Raw genomic sequence first — 20,995 nt, 5'->3', positions numbered from 1 at the left:
AAATAGAAATGTCCGACTTATATTTAAATTTTTTTTAAAACAGTTTATCATTCAGTCGTTTTGGAAAACAGGAGGAGGAAACTTTTGTTAGAAGAACCTTGGAACGGCAGAACAATTATTATGACATCCAAATATAAAATCATATGGAACCTTAGTTTTGAAATCTCAATTTCGAACAGAACAGAGATCTTGCCAAAACTTCTTACACCACAACAGACACAAATACAGACATCAGAAAGATTGATGGTTGGTATAAATTTAAATTGCACGAAAGCTAGGCATGAGTATGCAAGAAGTTTTAATATTATGTACATGTACTCAATGTTAGGGAATCAAAGGGTGTAATAAACCATGTCTGACGTAAAAAGATAAGGAAATAGGAACAAAAAAAGGAGCAAAAATCATTCTATATTTATCTAAAAAAGAAAAGCCCCTTACAAGCCTTTAGTACAAACCAGCATAAAAACCATTTTCCTCCCCTAAAAATGATTTTTCTACCCCCTCCTCCCTCTAAGTCCTGTATCGAATCTTAAACTTAATTGAGTAATTCTGGTTTTTCCTTCCTTTTAACCTTCGTATACTTATTTAAAAAAAAAAATCTTTAAGAAATAAAAAAAAATTTACTACTCTTTCCCGCTCGGGTGTGCTTCTCTAGAAAAATTTTTAATTTGACACTCCTTTGAATTTCATCACTCCTAACGAGTTTTATTTTTGCTGTTATTTCTTTTTGAACAATTAAAATTGCTTACAACATAGATATAGATTTGAGAAAAATATTTAAGATTGCAAATTTCATTAACAATATTTATAAAAAAAAAAAAAAAAAAAAAAAAAAAAAAAAAAAAAAAAAAAAANAAAAAAAAAACATAGGTAAAATACTTTCGAAGATAATTTGAATTATATGCCCACTTAACAAGAAATGAGATACCTTCTAAGTAGAGAAAAAATTTTGTAGGATAAGACACGTACGCGTTATCACACCTTGAAGCTTGAAGATCTTTTTTGTGTGAGGGGTGGAGAACAACAGAAAAGTGCGAAATCATCAAATATTCAGTGAGGTGGGAAAGATGAAAGAACTTGGTCAGCGTGGGACATGCCTCAATATTTTCCCTTCAGATCTTTTTTTCTCCCCTTCTTCTTTTCATAATATAAGAGGGAGGGTATGGGTAAAGCTGTTGCCAGAATAATGTGGGAAGAGAAGGGATTCACGGGGATCAGAATTTTCGAGATCATTACATGGTAATGTGGTCAGGAAAAAGTTTTGATTTATTTAGGGAATTTTTTTCCCACCCTTCTTTTGTTCCTTCATGTTTTACTCCACTGTACCATAAAAATTATTTTTGTAGTTCTTTTTTTTCTGATTTTTTTTGTTGCGCATTAATAGCTTGTTAGCAAGACATTGTCAAAATTGTATCAGCTTCCTTTGAATTAATATATAACGTAAACTTTAGAGCCATGCAAATCTTATGAATAACACTGGGGAGCAAAATTTTTGTTGCTTTTATGGAAATAATTGATATTGCCTAATTCAGGTGTGGGGATATCAAATTTGCAATCGGTTTCTATTTCCAAGCTACAGTTTTTTAAAAATGACATTTTTAGTCTATTTTTTTGTCGAAATATACAAGTTTAAAAATGCTTGCTATAATTATAAACTATTTCTACACATGAACAATTCATAATAGGGAATCATACCTAGCAGGTACAAAGACATTTCCGGGCATGAGTTTCTATGCAATTTTAATCCTGAAAATGTCCATAAACTCCTCCAGAATTTTTTTGCAACATTTACACGACCCCTTCTTACATATAACATTTTTAAACATGCACATCTCGGCAAAAAAAAAAAAAAAAATAGACTAATAATGCCATTTAAAAAAAAAAACTGTAGTTTGGAGCGAGAAACCAATTGCAGATTTGAAATCAACGGTACGAAAGTTCTGTTAAGTATATCTATTGATAGATCCGTTAAAAAATCACACGCGGGAAAAAAATGTTCTCCATTTTGCTCCCACTATAAACTGTATAGGTTCAATTAATGAAATAAAAATTTCTTTAACCAGTACTAACTAACCAGTAATTTTAACCAGTATAGCAAACCTTTCAGTTTTTCGGAGAATTGCATCTAGTAATGAAATCTTTATTTCATTTAAGAAAAAGCATATTTGATTGCATACATTAGCATACCATATAGATCAGAATTTTGTCTCAATTCTTGTCAAAGTTCTTTAAACCATTCGGGGCAGTCCTTAATTTGGAATCTAATGTTATTCAAATAGCAGTGAATTTACCTACCACAGATGTTTAGATGTCCGTTGTATTGTCCTTAGGCATTTTAATAAGGTCGCAGTCTAGACTTCGTAGCGGCTAAATTATAATTTGATTTCAAGTACATTTTATATATTAGAATGTTTCAGTGCTTTAAGTCCTAGAGATACTTTTACCTCTTTATAGAAATTATGAAATTAATTAAAGTAGAGATACAATATATTACATTAAAGTGCCGCCTTTCCCAAGCTTTTGATGAAGAAGTGTATAAATGAAAAAAAAAAAATTTAAGAAGGAGGTCGATTTAAATTAAAGCGCAGGAGAGATATAAAATAAACTAGCTTTCCCGTTAGGTATAAAAAATAATTTCTCAAAAATCCCTACACGGTTTTTACAAAAGGATATATTTAACTTTAAAACATACTTCTCACAAGACGAAAATGTAAACAAATAATTTAATTAAATAGTTGAGTTATAATTTATATAATTTCACTAATAGTTAGTGACCCCTCATGTTAAAGTGATTAGTGCATGGTTAGTATTTTAAGCAACAAAAAGTAACCCAAGTAGGAGATATAGCAACAAACAGCCAATAATAGCTACAGCAACTACTGTAGTTTTAGCAAAACATTATTTTTAATAACACTACATTATTGAAATTAATATCTTTATAAATAGCATCACGTATTGACGTATATATAGCCTTTAAACAAAGCAGAAGAAAGGCTAAACATTGAAGAACTTTTGACGCAAAAATGCTAACAGAAGTAAAATAAATGAAAATTAAATAAAATGTATCACTAGTTAACTATTACGAAATCCAAACGCAAGCAACGTAGACTTAACTGAAAAGAAAATAAGTTCCTTATCAAAACTGATTAGACGCCATTATTAGTCATATTTAATAGGAAATATTACTCGTAATTTACACATTTCAGATTGAAACCAGGAAGAGGTTGGTTTTCTGTCAGACATTTAAGTGTCACTTCCAATTTACAATGTATGAAAATATTTCTCACAAATATTTACGATGTAAGAGGAAATAACAGGAAGATGAAAATGCGGTCAAGAGTGGGCTTAAAAAAATTATCGTGGTCAATTCACATTTCCTGTGCGCAGAGCATGCCAGTCAATGATAAAAACACAAACCGGAAGGAAAGTATGCACATAAATTGTGTTTTATACACAGAAACTGCATAAGATCATAACAGAAGCTGATCATTATTTTTTTATATTTTTAGACCGCAACATTTTAAGAGGAAAACAATATCACAAAGACATTAAATTCAAAATCTATGACGCTGTTATTCAATTTAGATTTTAAAAAATATTATAGTATTAATGAGAGTATGTGTAATAATTGCGCAAAAAAAAAAGGGGGGGGTAATTTTTGAGTTTGTACTTCTTGCTCCTAAGCCTTTTTTCATGCATCTCTTGTCTTCTTTCGGCATGCTTAATGACTAACATGAACAATTTTATTATAAAATGATCTACTTATGTCAGGTTTGTTTATATAAAAGCGAGCCAGCAATAATATTTGTCAAAAGAAAAGTGTCTTTTTTGATAATTGGATGCTAGTTACTTGAGAAGAATACTGCTTACACCACCTGGTTGTTCAATCAAGTGGTTGTGAATGGCGTGTTAACGTCACAGCAGTTAGTTTTAGTCTATTACCATGCTGAATCGATTTTCAGATGAGATTTAGTTGGATATCTGCAAGCGACGTCACTCGTGTGTGTTAAATCTGATTGACTGCTGAATCGTGCCATAAACGAATACCATGATTTATCCCCGCAAATATCCAATAATATAACCAACTACTGAAGGTGGCAAAAGTACTAAAAAAAAAAAAAAATTTGTCTCCTAATGTAGTTAAAAATTAGTTTATTAGCTAGCATTAACAAAAAATTGAATATTTAAAAATAAGATTATTTTCATCGCACCCACATTTATTTAGCAACGGGTTATGATTTCTGAACGTCGTTTTAAGTTATTAGGGGTCGGTCTGGGTTTTTCCGAGAGGTACCTACTTTGTGAAAATATAGACATAATTTGTGAAAATTAAAAATTATATTAAAAAATCAACACAAAAATATGGATTTATCGTTTCTTACGAGACACAAAAATAAAATTTTAAGAAAAAGTATTTTGTGAAACTACCGTTTTACCTAAGGTTGAACTTGTGAAGGTACGCTAAATGGTAGTAAATTTGGCTTGGACAGACCCCTGGTTATAAAAGTGAATTGAGCAAGAATTAAAGTTGACTATTGAGAATATGGTTCGAACGCATTATTTGAATAATAAAATAATGTAATCCAGATCCACACGAACCAGTGAAGCAAATAAATATGAATAACGTCACTTCCAAACACCAGAAATTTAGGGCTATATAATATAATTGTTATTCCGAAGTGGGGAATTTAGCACATATTTCTTAATATGATTTCCCAGCACCAAAAGTTTATTAAAAATAACATAGGAACTATTAAAACTTCTGTAAACTAATGTCACTTTTTTTTTAAAATAAGAAACTTGTCACTTACTGTCCAAGATAGACGCCATTCCAGCACTGACCTTCTTCTCTGACGGCCCACGTTTCATCACTGCACACAGCATCAGCCAGATTGGCATAATGTCCTTTAGTTTCAGACAGTCTTTGAACTATTTGTTGGAGACGCCTGTATAAGCTGTCATCAGCCGATCGAACAGGAACTATCCTTCCCGGAATAGATCCGGGAGTGAGATCACTAGGTTCAGTAATATCTCTCGTGGCGCGTCTGGGATGGCCACAAGCAACTTTAACCTGTAACAAATAATATAAATTATAAATGTAATTTCTTACTGAAGGATGATCTTTCTAAGAAAAAAAAACAAATTTTTATATAAAAAGATTATTAAAATACAGTGAAATCTGTAATATTAGACCACTTGCAGTACAAAAAAACTGATGGTTCACTTAGATGGATGATCAGCTTATTATGAGGTAATCAGTCATTATCATTACATTGGTGATACATTATGGTGACCACCTTGAAAGACAGACAGGTATATACAGGTGATCAACTTAGCAGGTTTTACTATTCGTAGACACTTAAATATCATTTGTCCCAAGCACTCATAATAAAAACTGTCAGCAGATGGTGCTGCGAGCGCAAGGAAAAAAATAAGAACTTTTTTCCTCCTCAAAACTTTTTAAGTTAATTGGAACGGAGACTAAGATGTGGCTTGTCGCAATTAACTGTTAATAGCATTCATCACTATGTAAATAAACGAAATTTATGTTATGATCTTTTATACATTGTAGAACGTTTACTCGTATTTAATGGGATATTTAAGGAATACCTTAAACTTCATCTCAACACTTTTTAGCTGAAAGCAAAGACAGCAGTTCATAGAAAAGGTAAGTGGAACTTAACCTTACTTTTATTTTGAATTGATATTAAGAAACAAGAAATTGAACATCATTGTTTCTATTCTAAATTAAGGCAAACAATATTTCTAGAGAAGTTCAAAGTTTTTTTTTTCTTCTTTTTTTTTAATTATAAAATTAATGTTTTTGCCATGATAAAATTCTTAAAATATCAGGATAAAACATTCTTATTATCTTAGCCTGATACTCTTTATTTAGAAAATATCGTCGTATTCTTTCACAAAAAAAAAACCCTTCAAGAACAAACAGGTAGCAAGAGTAGAGGAAGTTAAGCATTTAGGAAATATCTTTACATCATCACCAAAACTTAAATACTCCGTCATAAACACGCAATAGAAAAGAGCCGTCGGTAGCTAAAATAAAATGCAGTATGAACAATTGAAAACGCGCTAGTTAAGAGACTGTCACCACCTTCGGTATAAAAGGCCGCACATCTGATATCAATAATATAAACACGTGCCCCTGTGAGAGAGGCATCGCGTTTAAAAAAGTGAGATTCATAACTGTCTAATTGGACAACCAACCCTTGACCCTAGACATCAACAAGGCATCACTCAACGCAACTTTCTCTAGAGTTTATCTTCTTTTTTTAACACATATAAGTGTCTGAAACAACTTATCCATTGAGATATCTCAGAAGAGGATCGGAGCTTCAAAAGATATGAAAAGCATTCACTACTGCTATTGCTGTTTTTAACACATTTAAGTGTCTGTGCTCTTTTAAGCTACCTTGACTACTACGCTTGCGTATTCAGAAGCCGCGGACTTCAAAAGATCTTTTCTCTTTGATGTCTGCAATCGGAAAACATCGCAAAGTCAGCCGCAAAAAATTAACATGGCACTTGCAATTTCGGAAGTCATTTAACATTTCCGACACATTAATAGTTCAGATTTTAAAGACTCTGCCGTTATAGGAAATTTTGCGATTTTCATAATTGGATACTTGCAAGTGACGTAACACGTGGGCAAATCGTGGTATTTGTTTAGGTCACAATCAGTTGATCAAATTTTTTATTTTTATTTTAAACAACTAATTCTCAATTAGCTCATAAGATTATAACAACTGCATTTTTCGTCTGCCAGAATTAAATTCTAATTTGGAACTCATTTTGAAAACACTTTCTTGATTCTAACAGGAAACTCCAAAAGAGATATGTTTTAACGAATTAAATGGAATTTTAATGAATCGATTTCTCGAGTTTAATTTATTTTGAAAATTAACTATTCCTGAGTTACTGTTATACGAATATTTTTCTCATAATCATAAAATATATGTGCATAATTTAAAGAGAATTTTTAAAATTTGAATATGGTTCCGTTAGGAAAATATGAAATATTAAATCAGAGCAAAGAAACAACTTTTTCTAAGTATCAAGCTAAATGTAAGATGTTCTAAATTTACCGCTTTAATATGTACAAGTTTGTCCATGGTTAGTAAAAGCTGTACTGCAATATTCAGTTGGTGATCGGAATGCAGGTCATGGCGAGGATGAAGGTCAAAAGTAAAATTTCTGAATAACTTAAAATTGCTCGAAGAAAACTCGTAGTTTATAAGTATTTAAAAATACTGTTAAGATTGCACTAACTGGCAATCTTTAAGTATTTACAAAGCTGAAAAAAGTAAACACTCTTTAAGAAGCTTTAGAAAGTCTGTGTTTTGGTGGAATATTAAAACGCCAAAAATGCGAACGCTATGACGCGATCAGTTTAAAATGAGTGTCAGTGATTTATAACAACTAGAAGCTTTTGGTTAAGAAACAAAGGCAAGAGCATAATCCTTATTTCTTATTATCAAAGCACGAACTTTAAAGTTAATTCACTCAACTTCACTATTAGGTCACCTTCATTCATCAAACTCTTGAATTAAAACATAAAAACCTTCGTAAAGAAAATTATTACTGGAAAAACCATGAAACCATAATTATTAATATTATGTATTTTTTTAATGGTAAACCAGCTTTTTGTAATCAGAGAGAGATAAATTTTTCTCTCTTTTTGATCCCATTCTAGATCATTGCTAACATCTCTGTCATCTTCATCCACCAAAACTCGCCAATTAAAACATGAAAACTTTCGTAAAGAAAATTACTACTGGAAAAACCAAGAAACCATAATAATTAATATTATGTTTGTTTTTTTTAAATGGTAAACGAGCTTTTTGTAGTCAGAGAGAGATAATTTTTTTTTTCTTTTTGATCCCATTCTAGATCATTGCTAACATCTCTGTCACCTTCATCCACCAATTAGGTCACCTTCATCCACCAAACTCGCCAATTAAAACATGAAAACTTACGTAAAGAAAATTACTACTGGAAAAAACAAGAAATCATAATTATTAATATTATGTATTTTTTTATGGTAAACCAGCTTTTTGTAGTCAGACAGAGATAATTTTTTTTTTTCATTTTGATCCCATTCTAGATCACTGCTAACAATTTTAAAGACATTTTCGTAAAAACCTTCGATCCAAAATAAAAATGGTGTCAGAAAGATTTATAAAAAAACTGGCTGATAGGGAGATGAAAAATGTCTTTTTATGTTTCCGGTTTTCATCCCCTTTTCACATTCGATATCTTAAATCTCTTCTGCAATTTCAGGAAGTCATCGCTGCATGCGACACATATATCGACTATTCACAAATCTCACAGACCCTGAAAATTACTCAGAGAAAGGATTTCAGGAATGAAAAGGGGGGGAACACTTGAGAGAAAGAATAGATTTATTGAAGAAATCGGAAAATTTTTATCCATACTTCTCAGAAATAAAAACGGAATTTTTTACGACCGAATATATCTTTCCTAAAATGGTAATCCAGAGAATATACAATTACTCAAAATAATAGATATCGAGAGGCAGACTTGGAGTATTATTATAAAAAGTTGATTTGTTTTTAAGTTTCCTACAGGGCATTAAACATAATTATAATATTAATAACGGTACATTTCGCGCATAAGTCAATTACCTCGTAAATCACTACCAGTGCTACAAGATTGCAAGAAGTGCAAAGGAGGGCACAAAGAAGAATTTGAATCACATAGCAAGGCATAGTTCGGAACTATTTCTACACGAACTACAATTTGATGAATCGAAGGCTGAAATACAGAGCTGAACAGAAGCTGAAATACATTAGTGCAAGAGAAATTTTTTTTACTGACATTTTTTACATTAGCTAGCAGCTACATGTTTTGGAAGGTTAGCAAAATGTCGACCAGAATCTGCGATGCTAAATTATGCTTTTCACGCTCTGGAAGATATCTAGGGTGTCTCTACGGTGACATGATTCGTGCATATATAGCATGCATGTAGTTAGCAGCTACATGCTATGGAAGATAAGGTAAAATTCCGACCAAAATCAGCGACACTGAACGGAGCTTTTGACGTTTCGGAAGATTTTTGGTGCCTCGCAGTTGCAGAGAAAACTTAATTGCATCAACTCGGCATCGTTCTGTCTTCATTTGACTGTAGCAGAAAAAAGTTCAGTCATGAACAAGGTCGTCGATCTAACAGACCACTGAACCAAACAACTAAAACCCTCATCCGCCCGACGCAGGAATATCGGATTCTGCAATACAATATAATTCTGATTCGTCTTGGTTTCCCATCATACACTTCTTGCAAGTTTGCCGCATTGGCTGCGAAACGCCATGAACTTACGTAGCAATAGTCACTTGTAAGTTCATCTACGTCTTACAGCAGGATACTTTTTCTTGCCACTTCTTAAGAACCGAAATATGTGAGGAGTTCGTTTTTTAAGGAAAGAAAATGTAAGTACCACGCTAATGATTTTATACCAAGCATCAGAAAAAGAACAGATTTATTTCCCGCTAATTTTACATTTACAGTTGATTTTTGTAAATTCAAGGAGGGGATGGATTTAGTGGAAGGTTCGTATTTGACTATCGCATTCTATGAAAAGAACATAAAGAAACCCGAATTTTATTTGATCCGAGCAAAACTTTTTTTTCTTTCAATTTGTTAACAGCATAATCAATAACGTTCAAATCATCTTAGATGTATTTTAAAATCAAAAACAGTGACAAAATTAATTCGCAATTTTTGCCAAGCAAAAAAATCATTACTAGGCTTGAGTAGAAACAGATAACTGACGCACAGAAAAACTTAATACGCATTTCCTATGTCAACCACTTTTAATTATTATTCATACATCTAACTATAAATTCACCAAAATATTTTTCAGGTTTCAACGTCACTTCAGAGTCAATTAAGGAGGTTCAAGAATACTTTTCTTATCAAATAATAATGGCTCACGTACGATATTATCACGCGAGATAAATGTCAGTAGGCATAGTATTTTCCAACTGAAGCTGCCAATTCATATATCTTGACCTCCGTTATAATGAATGTTAAACACGCATTTTTCTCATTATAATGTTATAAAAGCGTGATATGCGATACGTACTAAAATAGCTGGAGCAGAGCTTGGTATGTTTTTTCACCATAATTTTTGACATACGCTTGCATTTGTATAGTTGATTTCAGGACTGCAACTACTTGTTTCGTTTTTAATTATTGAATTGTGCTAGAAATTTAAAATTAAAATAAAAGATCTAAGAAGAAGTACCACGCCTTTGGAAAATTCAAGTGACATTCATTTCACGATTCACAGAGTAATTTTACTTCTTCATGGCATAAATATTTAAAGTTAACTATTTTACAACAAAAAATGTAATTTTAGGATGAGCAACTTTCAAAAGACGACACATTATGAAGTACATAGAATTTTGTTATAAATACATTAGACAAGATATAAAAACATAGCATAACAAAAATGATACAACATGGATACCATCGTTAACATAGGTAATTTTCTTTTCTTCCCTTCAAGATCTATCCTAAGTTCTTAAGTTGCAATTGCAAAAAATGTTTGAAATGTGTAAATAAAAGCACAAGTCAAAATATTTTTTTAAAGTTGTAATTTAATGGAAATTGAAATGGCACAATATTACACTGAAATTATAGATTTGACGGCACATTCACACTTGAAAGGTTGCTGTTAAATAATCGGAACTTTAAAAACAGGCCCACAATGAGAGAATGATTAGATGGGTTCCTATTTATTCTGAGATTCGTAATTCATCACTTTGGGAGTTATTCTTTTGAGATTTGGTAGAGTTTTCCGATGTACTATAACTTGTGCGATTTTCAATTTTAGATTGTGGCGTGTCCGATGAAATAGCGTCCACATCTTCAGCTGTTATCGGTCCAATAGATTCAGCCGAAGGTCTCTTTTTTGGACGCACTTCGAACAAGTGAATAGTTGGAATAGCGATGAAGACACAAGCAAGTGGAAAGAGACTCACAAGAAGGAAACCAAGCCAGCAAGTAGAAATCGGATGAAGTAAATCGTTGCAAAAAATATCTTCGCTTTCAGTTTGCATAACATCAATGCCACTACAAAACGATATTGATTGTCGAAACTTGCGCAATGCTGCCTTCATATCGTGAGCTACATCATCAATGCTAACATTTAAATGTCTAGTTAAAATGTTTTCATAAACTAGCACACTGTTATTTAAAACAGAGTCCTGGAAAGCTTCAGAGGACACTGAAAGATAATCTATTTCCTTCAATATGTTCTGTATAGTCAAATTAAGTTTCTTTTTACCCATGTCAAAAATAATTTCATTCCTCAGAGCATTCGAAAGACATGCAATCAAAGAATCATAAGCTTCTAAACACTGTGTTGCTTTATGTGATACATTGCTCGATACTTTGTCACTGTCTATTAAATCTTGCAATATTTTGTACGGTTTAATTTTGAAGGATACGTTTCTGATGTATCTTAGAAGAACTTTAAAGAAGGAATGCGTGTTCACCAAACCAAGCAAAGTAGTTAATTTTTTCACAATTGATTCAGAATGCGAAAAATTGAAACGAGATATGTTGCGCAGATTCACTTTGAAAGAAACTATTGTCGACGACAGGTTCAAATCAGATTTAAAAGCTTCAGCAAAACTTGCGTTGACGATTGAATCTGGAAGGCTCACAAAATAGGTGGGATCACTTCGACAATGTTCAATGTTTTCCTTCAGAGTGGTGTTGAATTCGTTAGATGAAAACAAGTAAAACCATCTACATTCATCTCTTACTAAAGGTAAGTCAATGGTAGATTCCAAAATGGCTAAGTCTTTTGTTGATTCGCATAACAGATTTGGAATGGTAGACATTAAAAATAGGAAGACACACCATCCCCAATATATCCAAATTACAAATGAAGCTGTATAGCAGAAAAACAGCAAAACATGCCCACCGAATTGGGAAAGAGATGTTCGAACGAAGGGACCTTCTTCGGCATTTTCTTCCACACGAAACCCTTTAGAACCAATAAGTGCAATGAAATACGCTAATATTAACGATACCGATACAACTAAACTAATAGAACCTAAAGCAAACATAACGTCTCCAAAAGGATATATTACTGATTTAGTATCTTTGTATATGTTGTCAGCCAGTAGCTTTAATAATTTACGATAGTCTTCGTTAACGTATTTTTGAGTAAAGGTGATGAAACCGGAAACTGTGAAACCAACTCGATCCTCGATTTGAGAAGCTAATAACTTGAACTTTTGAATAAGATTCGATGGATCGTAATGTGAAGACTCTCCTAATAGCTGAAGGCCTTGATGCATATTTCGGACACCGGAATTCAGACTGGTTTTTGAAATGTCAGTCACAACAGCAATAGCTGAATCATATAAGCTGCTGACATTCATAGTAATGTTCAATGACTGAAATAGTAAGGGATCTAAAAAAGAGGAAGAGCCATTTCCATGTTCGATTTTATATGCCTCTATCAAACTTTTAGCAGCATCGATATAGTCTTGGTGGAACTTTATCATACGTGTCACTGTTTGATTTGATAGTTCATCCAGAGCGATTGATTGCAGAATCAAGAATTCTCTCATCTGGGCGATTTCCCAGTCAATAGATTTCGCCAGTTTATCAACGGGTTTTAAAAAACTCATCATTTCGTTTACAAATACTTCGCTCACTTTCTCGTTTATGTCTTGCAGGGAATATAGCGAATGAACGACGCTTCGCGAAATGTCGCTCAAACGATAAAAATAATTTTCTTTAACGACTTCTAGCATCGTATATGTTAGGTCTATTGCATAATACGAGAATCTATACGCTTCTGACACCGTTTGTTTCAGCTGATTCGAAGCTATGCATAAAACAACGGCACCGAAAATAGCTACGGAGATGCAAATTGTAAAGACTTCAAAAGTCAGCCACGCTTTCCCGCTGGAATCGACGTAGGATTCGTAGTTCGGGTCATCAGAGAAAGTCAACTGTTTATATCTGTAAAAATGCACGAAACAAGGAAAGCCAATGAACAAACAGAATATCAGCAGTCCTATCAAAACAGCTACACCAATTGGAATTTGCACCCTAAAAGAATAAACGATGCTTTCTACTAGAAATTTTTTCCCGTCTTTAATTCCTGATTCAACAATAGACTTGATCGATTCATCGCTGTCTGCAATCAAAAAGCTGTGCAAAAAACTAGTTACTGTTTCACCGACAAATTTAAGTGATCTTGGCGGACTTATAAAAGGTGGTAGCCTATCCACGGCAGTGTAAATTTTTGAATGATTTTCAACACCGAGTACAAGGGGTGAAAAAGATACAGTTGTAATAAACATGTAACTATACAGTATAGAATGACTTTTACAAGAACAGTACATTTATGGCGCAGCTTCATTTTTCACCAAGCAATTTTTTTTTAATGTCAACAAAACATTTTATTACAAAATATAGTGAAACTGATGCCAATCGAATTAGGTTACTATGAAAAACGAAAAAAACTCACTGGCGTAATGCTTATTGCAACCTACTAATAATACAACTAACAAGTTAATTTCGAAAAATTACCTTAAATGAGAGGGGGGGGGGAATGAAAGAAATGCTCAATTTCTTTATAGCACGCTAGTTGTTGCTCTTATATTTTGTTAAAAATAATTATTATTCAAATTTTAAAATTAATATTGTTAAATAAAAAAACTACCACTCTTATTGGTAATATTTCAGCCAAACTAGCCAATTCAAGCGCTATTATGAAAACTATCCGCTTATTTTCCCAATTTCGCGAAAGGCCTGTGTAGGGGCAGGGAACTGGCATTGCATCAGAAAGGTTCTGGGTTCGAATCCCGGGCAAGACATGGATGTTCTTTCCATCTCTGTATTATCTGTCCTTATTGTGGGAGCAACGTTGGCGCACCTAATATGGTGCCCCTGAAAGAGTGTCCAACAAATCTGCCCTTCCGATGCCTGTATGACAAAAGGTCATTCTCCATGTGGGCACTGGAAGAAAAAAAATTTCCCTTTTTTTTGAATGATAAATTTTATGTTGTAGTGATAATCGTCTTCCTTATTAGAGGCCAAAAAGAAAAATAATTTAATTCAATTTAATTTAATATTCTCATTTCTGAGTTTAAGTTCGAAATAGTCATTGTACGAGATGACCAATTAAGTTATGGTACATAATTATTTCAAAAAAGTAGGCATTCGCGGACGAGGAATAAAAAAATCTTTCTCTCAGAAAAAAATATACAGATTTAAACTCCTGGCCAAATTTAAAACTCTCTAAAATAAAGGACGCCCGTTTCTTATTTATCATTTGACGAAAAATTTCGCGTAGAAAAAAAGAAAAAAAAAAAAAAACANATTTATCATTTGACGAAAAATTTCGCGTAGAAAAAAAAAAAAAAAAAAAAAAACAATTACTTAGCTTGGTGGTTTTTGCGACGCCAAATTAGTTTGAGTCCTAAGTTCTAATCTGAAATAATTACCGGAAAACTTGAGTAAAATTAAAGTCTTAAAATTTTAAAAAAAATTTAATTACGATTCCTTGATTGTAGTTTCAACCTTAGTACAAGATGAAATATTTCGCAATAATTTATAATTAAAGAGTTTCGTTAGTAATAAATTGAAAGCGTGGGATGCCGGTCAAGGATAGATTTTTTCAACAATATATTCTTCAGTGTTGTCCCAGTAAATTTTTTTAACTATAAAAATTTAATGTTTCGATTTATAAAAATAGTAAAGACAGAACCTAAAACAATAGAACATTTTTAAAGATGTTGGAAAAGTACTTTCTTTAATATTATTTATTATTATATGCATCAAAATGTTTGAATAAAACACTTTAAATTTATACATCAATAAATCAAACTTAATCTAAAGGCCTTAATTCGATTTAGAAGAGAGAAGAAATTAAATAAAGCTTTTATTGAATATGAGAGAAAAAGGTTTTAAGAATGAATAGAAACAATAGGAAGGAGTTTTTCTTTTTCTATTGCTAACTCTTCATTTAAAGACGCCCTACGAATGCTTACTTGAAGTTAACAATAATAAATTGATCAAATCGAAAAATACAAGAAGTTTTCAAAACGTTATTAACAATTTCTTTTCCAGAACACTTTATTATGATTAAGAAAAGTTCAGCAATCGAGATTTATCCATATAGTTTATCCATATAAGTGTTACCGTTATAGAAGATATTCTTACCAGTGATCAGTAATAGCAACTCAAATGAATAAATAAAGAAAAAAAAAACAATTACACAATATATAGTCCCGAACCAACTAAGTCAAAAACACCAGGTAGTACTATAAACTATTTATTTATTTTATTCTTTAAAAAGAAAGAATCGTAAGAATCAAATTAAACTAAAAGCAACGTTCGCAATGAGAGTAAAAGATGTAGACGAGAAAGATATTTCATCATATAGATATTTTAACACATCCGATGCGGGATATGACGCGGTATTTAATTAGCTTCACCTTAATTAACATTTTAACTTATGTGAAGAAATTTAGCTCAACTTTAACACGCCATTTTCCTTACAAACGATCAGCTGGAGCCATGGAGGCTCAGGGGATAGAGCACTCGCCTTCCAATAAGGTGAACCAGGTTCGAATCCCACCGATAGCTGGTCGATATGAATTCATCCTGCTTGCACCGCCCACAGTGCTGACATGAAATATTTTCAATGGTAGACGGATCATGGATTCAAGTCCCCTAGCCGTCCAATTAATCGTGGGAGGTTTTCCTCTCTATGTATCAAAAATGCGGGTTAGTTCCCTCAAAAAGTCCTCCACGAAGGCAAATTTATCAAAATACTTGATCCAGGAGTTCCCTTGTCTTCCGGATTAGGTTCAAAATTACAAGGCTGCGGAGTTGAACATTAGTAGTCGTAAACCCAGGAGATTGGATCGGCTGTTCAACAATGGTTGCAAAATATAAAATAAAAACGATCAGCTGGCACTGACGTCATAGGTCACATGTGTGGGTATAGTTATTTTCTTCTTCTTGAACAATTGAAGGATCCAATTGTCCGTATGATTGTCCACATTTGATCCAACCGAAGGATCAATTGTCCACATTTGATCCTTATAGAAAGCGAGAATAAATCAAAGCTTTTTTTTAAAATTGTATTTTTACTTTTAACTTCGAACAGATCTTTAAAGAAAAAGAAAAAAAAATTAAATGGTAAAAAATCGAAAGAACACTATTATAGTATATTTAATATTATTCAGAAGTCATCTTTTTACCTTTCTCTTCGAACAAAAAGTTAAAATATTTTTAAAAAAAATTTAATGTAAAGAACTGTTACAAAAATAAAAATCGATACACACGTGCGCTATATTTCTTTCAACCAGGGTTTCATCTTAAAAGTATTTGCCTTTCATTTTTTTTAAACTCAATTTATCGAACAGCTGAAAGATCCAGTGACAGTATCACGAAAGAAAAAAATCGCTGGATTTTATCATTTGCTGCTTAGGTTGAAGTTATTATACCCAAAATAGATACATCGGTAAAAGAAGAAGAGAGCAATAAATAATTCATATTTGAAGATAGACTACTGCACGAATTCAGTAAAAAGAAGAAAAAAAACACTGTGACTAAGTTTAAAGAGAAGTGAAATTATCCGTAAGAAAAATACTGAGTTCTGGTATTTTAAAAATAAACATAACTCGCACATACCAATAATTTTAGATAGGAATAAAAATAAAATTTAATAAAATATGCATTTATTTTATTAAAAGTTCCAGTTTTTTTTTAAATATTATTTTAAAATCCAAAGACTTAAGACAACACATAAAATAAATAATTAAGCACTGTCAAAAATTCCCGATCAAATTACGATCTAGTACCGGTACTTTGGGTCAATCATTCGTAAAATCCTTTTTTATCGTAAAATATTATGCCATAATTTTTACAGTAATATTTATTCAATTAGAGTGATTCAGTAATTTTATGATAGTTAATAATATAAAAATTACGGTGTATCAATTTTTTGTTCCGTAAAAAAGTCCCGGTAAAAATGGATTTTATGGTAAAAAATATCGGCTGAATTTTTACCGTAATTTGATCGAGAATTTTTTAGAGTGCGCTATTAAAAATGCAACGTTAATAAGTCTAAAAATTATCTCAATTGTAATTTTTCCTTTCATAAAAAAAATGGAGCTGTTTAAATAATGAGTATGTAAGTATTATTTTATAGTTTTTCCAATTAGCAACGCAAATGTTGACGAATTTTCCAATTTCGAAACTTTGTAACAATAATAACCGGTTTCTCTAGAAGCAAGTAACAAACCGTGCGTTTTCATCAACTTCCATTGATATCACGGAACGAAGTCTGCAACTTGCTTATTTTTGTTCACTAAAGTATGAGCAATGCTTAAGCAAGATACTTTTAATTCTTTTTATCATAATTTTTTTTTTGTAAATTAAAAAGAGAATTTAAAATAACCGAANACAGTAATACTTATTCAATTAGAGTGATTCAGTGATTTTATGATAATTAATAATATAAAAATTACGGTGTATCAGTTTTCTGTTCCGTAAAAAAATCCCGGTAAAAATGGATTTTATGGTAAAAAATCCGTAATTCGATCGAGAATTCTTTAGAGTGGGCTATTAAAAATGCAACGTTAATAAGTCTAAAAATTATCTCAATTGTAATTTTTCCTTTCATAAAAAAAATGAAGCTGTTTAAATAATGAGTATGTAAGTATTATTTTATAGTTTTTCCAATTAGCAACGCAAATGTTGACCAATTTTCCGATTTCGAAACTTTGTAACAATAATAACCGGTTTCTCTAGAAGCAAGTAACAAACCGTGCGTTTTCATCTACTTCCATTGATATTACGGAACGAAGTCTGCAACTTGCTTATTTTTGTTCACAAAAGTATGAGCAATGCTTAAGCAAGATACTTTTAATTCTTTTTATCATAATTTTTTTTTTGTAAATTAAAAAGAGAATTTAAAATAACCGAAATGGCAACGGCTTCAAATTTCAGACGATTAATTTTAACTATGACAAATATAATATTCAAAAAGAGGTTTGTGATTCTCTTTTTTCTCCCACTTATTTCAAACACCTACGGTTTATTTACTGGGAGAAAAAACAAAACAAAAAAAAAACAGCTTTGGGAAGAAGTAAAACTACATTTATTATAATTTAAAGATGAATTATTTCTTTAGAGGTGAAAGTCGATTTCAAGACGTGTTTTGAAAAATAAATAAATAATGCCCATAACAAATAAAATAAATGCAATAACAAATTTAAAAAAAATCGAAATAAAAATAAATAAAATTTGGGTTTGCAGGTCAAGATTATAATAGTCTTACATTAAAAAAAAATTGCTGCTTTTTATGGATAATTTTATTTAAACGTGATATACAGCGGTAATCTAATTTAATAACTGCCATCGTGCGAAATGAAAAAATAAACGAATCATTTTTTAACATTAAACTATCACTTAAAAACGAATTTGAATAACAATAACTGTTTATAAATAAATATAAAAAAAAGAGTAAAAATAAAAACATATTTCGAATACATCACACGCAGAAAAATAACCGGAGCTCCCAAAACACAAATGGGTCTTTAATGAGAACCCTCCGACAATTTTCTCAGAGTTCAGCAATTTTTTCCAAAAAAGAATATTCCATCCAGTATCCTTGAAAATCTAACGCTGTTCTTTTGTTTCCTTCGAAAAAGTCCATCTATTCTACAGTTCTGACACCAAACTTGGTAAGAAAAACGCCTTTTTTTTCTTCTTTCTTTCCAGAAAACTTTTTCTCAGACCAGATTTCCTGCCATTTTCTCTATTTATATCGATAGAGGTCATTTTTGTCTGAAGTTTAGTTTGGGATGGAGAAAACTACGCAAAAAGTTTTGGAAAAAGTGTAAATATTCTAGGAGACATCATGTGCATGGCGAACAAAATAAAACTTGCCCGGAAAATAAGTTATAAACATGCTCCCCGGGGCTGTTTTATATTTTATTTACCCCAAAACTTGTGTATCCATCAAAAAACAAAAGCCTACTTTGAAAAAAAAAAATGGAAAAAAAAATAAGAGAGAATCTCAACTTGCTGAAAAAATTATAACGCACTGTAATATATGTATAATATTCGATTTTTTATTATTATAATTTTTAAAAAAAATTAAAATATAGTACAGTTTAATTAAATTTTTTTATTACAAAATTACATATTATGTACAAAAAAAGTTATGTATAAACCATATTTGTTTTATTTTTATGACTATGAACAATTGACGAGTAAAATTACTTAGGTATAAAATTAACCCAGCAAAAAGAATCGTTTGCATTAGACTTTTGGGTGTGTTTCGGTCCTTGGAAAGAACAGAAATAATTTTAAAACTCATGAATTAAGAAGTAATACTAATAAATAAATAATTTTTTAGAATAAAACTGTGGTCGTTGACCGCAGTATCACACTTAATTTTGATTTTCAAAAAAAATCTGATAAAAAATTTCTTTTAAAAAATCGTATCTACTCGATATTTTCCTTTTATTTTATTAAATAATGCACGACAAAAAAAGTAGAGAATCAGTAATTAAAGTTAAACATTTTCAAAATTAATTAGAATAATTGCAATTACAGTAAGTGGTAAATATAAACATATCACGCTAGAATAAAGCTTAAAAAGTATGATAAACTAAGTTTAGATATCTATTCTTGCAATTCTGATTAAGATAAGAAAACAAAACGTAGTTTAACTCAAAGGAAAACAATTCAGTAAAAGAAGACTGTTTACAAATGAAGGAAAAAATAAATAATTTCGTTTATTCTATTAAGAAATCTAGCTGTTTTAATGAATTTTCTCATTAAGCATTAAGGTTTTATTTATTTCGTAATGACTTCCAAAAATATTTTTTGTCCAAAATCTGGATTTTTTTTCCCTCCTTAAAGAAATGAAGTATTTTCAATCTCGCATTAAATTTACGCATATGGTATGCATTATTTCCTTTATGTGCTTTTAACCATTTTTGTTTTCCTTTTTTTATATTTTTATGTTTAAAAAGGCGCAAGATAGAGCCATCATTTAAGTGGGGACGGTAATTACAATTTTATATGTTTAATGCCTCTAGCACTCGAAGTTGTTTCTTTTAAGCTCGTAATAAATGGTTTTGTTCTAAAGATTCCGAGAAATTGCTAAAATGAATTAAATAAAATAAAGAATTAGTGGGAAAAATAAATCGATAAATATTTAAAGAGAAAGAGAAATATTTTACAAAGGGGGAGGAAAAAAAAACAAGCTGTTATGAAAGAAAATCTCTTGAAATAATTTTTTATTGTCATGACTAAGAAAAATAATAACCGAAGATCAGTTTTTGTTTTGTATTTACTTAATTTTATTTATTTATTAATTATTTAATTTTTAAAGTAACGAATAGATAAAACTAATCTTAATTAAAAAGCTTTTTTTTTTTCTTTTACAAAAGTGAAATATAGCGTAAAAAAACTACGCTTTGTATATATTAAATCGCTGACAAATAGATTTTCGCTTTTTACAAATACTAACTTAGTGAGAACAGCCATTAAAAAATAAATAATAATAAATAAAACCAAGCTCATTTGACAATTAAGACTCAGAATAAATAAAAGCCAAACGGAAATAAAATAAATAAATCTTTTGAAAAAAATAGGAAAGAAAATTTTCAAAAATTATAGTATAGAAAAGATTATTTCAATTTCGTTAAAAGAAACTTTGTTCTTAAGTAAGTTAATAAGAATAATAAAATGAAAACAAAAATAAATATATTAAAAAAGCGAAAAAGTTAGTAGGTGTGAATGTTATAATAAATAAAAAAAAAACGTAATTTGATTTCGAAACATATATTGTAAAGAATGTTTTTTTTTTATTATTATTATTCGCAAGTCTGCAGCGGCCTATAGTTTACATAAATCAAATTGAATAAAATAAACTGAATAATTGGTTTTGAAGAAGAACTG

The 20,995-nt window shown here is 30.9% G+C and overlaps 1 protein-coding gene across 1 annotated transcript in view; it reads right to left on the bottom strand.

Annotated features, from left to right (window-relative positions):
- The window catches only part of LOC107446074 (division abnormally delayed protein), a 161,551-nt gene that overhangs the window by 59,717 nt on the left and 80,839 nt on the right, over nt 1–20,995 (bottom strand). Inside the window, exon 4 of the mRNA XM_016060607.3 lies at nt 4,812–5,071. Coding sequence (XP_015916093.1) covers nt 4,812–5,071 — 260 coding nt within the window. The remainder of the gene's footprint in view (nt 1–4,811; nt 5,072–20,995) is intronic.

The sequence above is a fragment of the Parasteatoda tepidariorum genome, chromosome 1, assembly GCF_043381705.1.
Source record: "Parasteatoda tepidariorum isolate YZ-2023 chromosome 1, CAS_Ptep_4.0, whole genome shotgun sequence".
Lineage (NCBI taxonomy): Eukaryota > Metazoa > Arthropoda > Arachnida > Araneae > Theridiidae > Parasteatoda > Parasteatoda tepidariorum.
The sequence above is the reverse complement of the archived record's forward strand: the minus strand, read 5'-3'. Positions and strand labels throughout refer to the sequence as shown.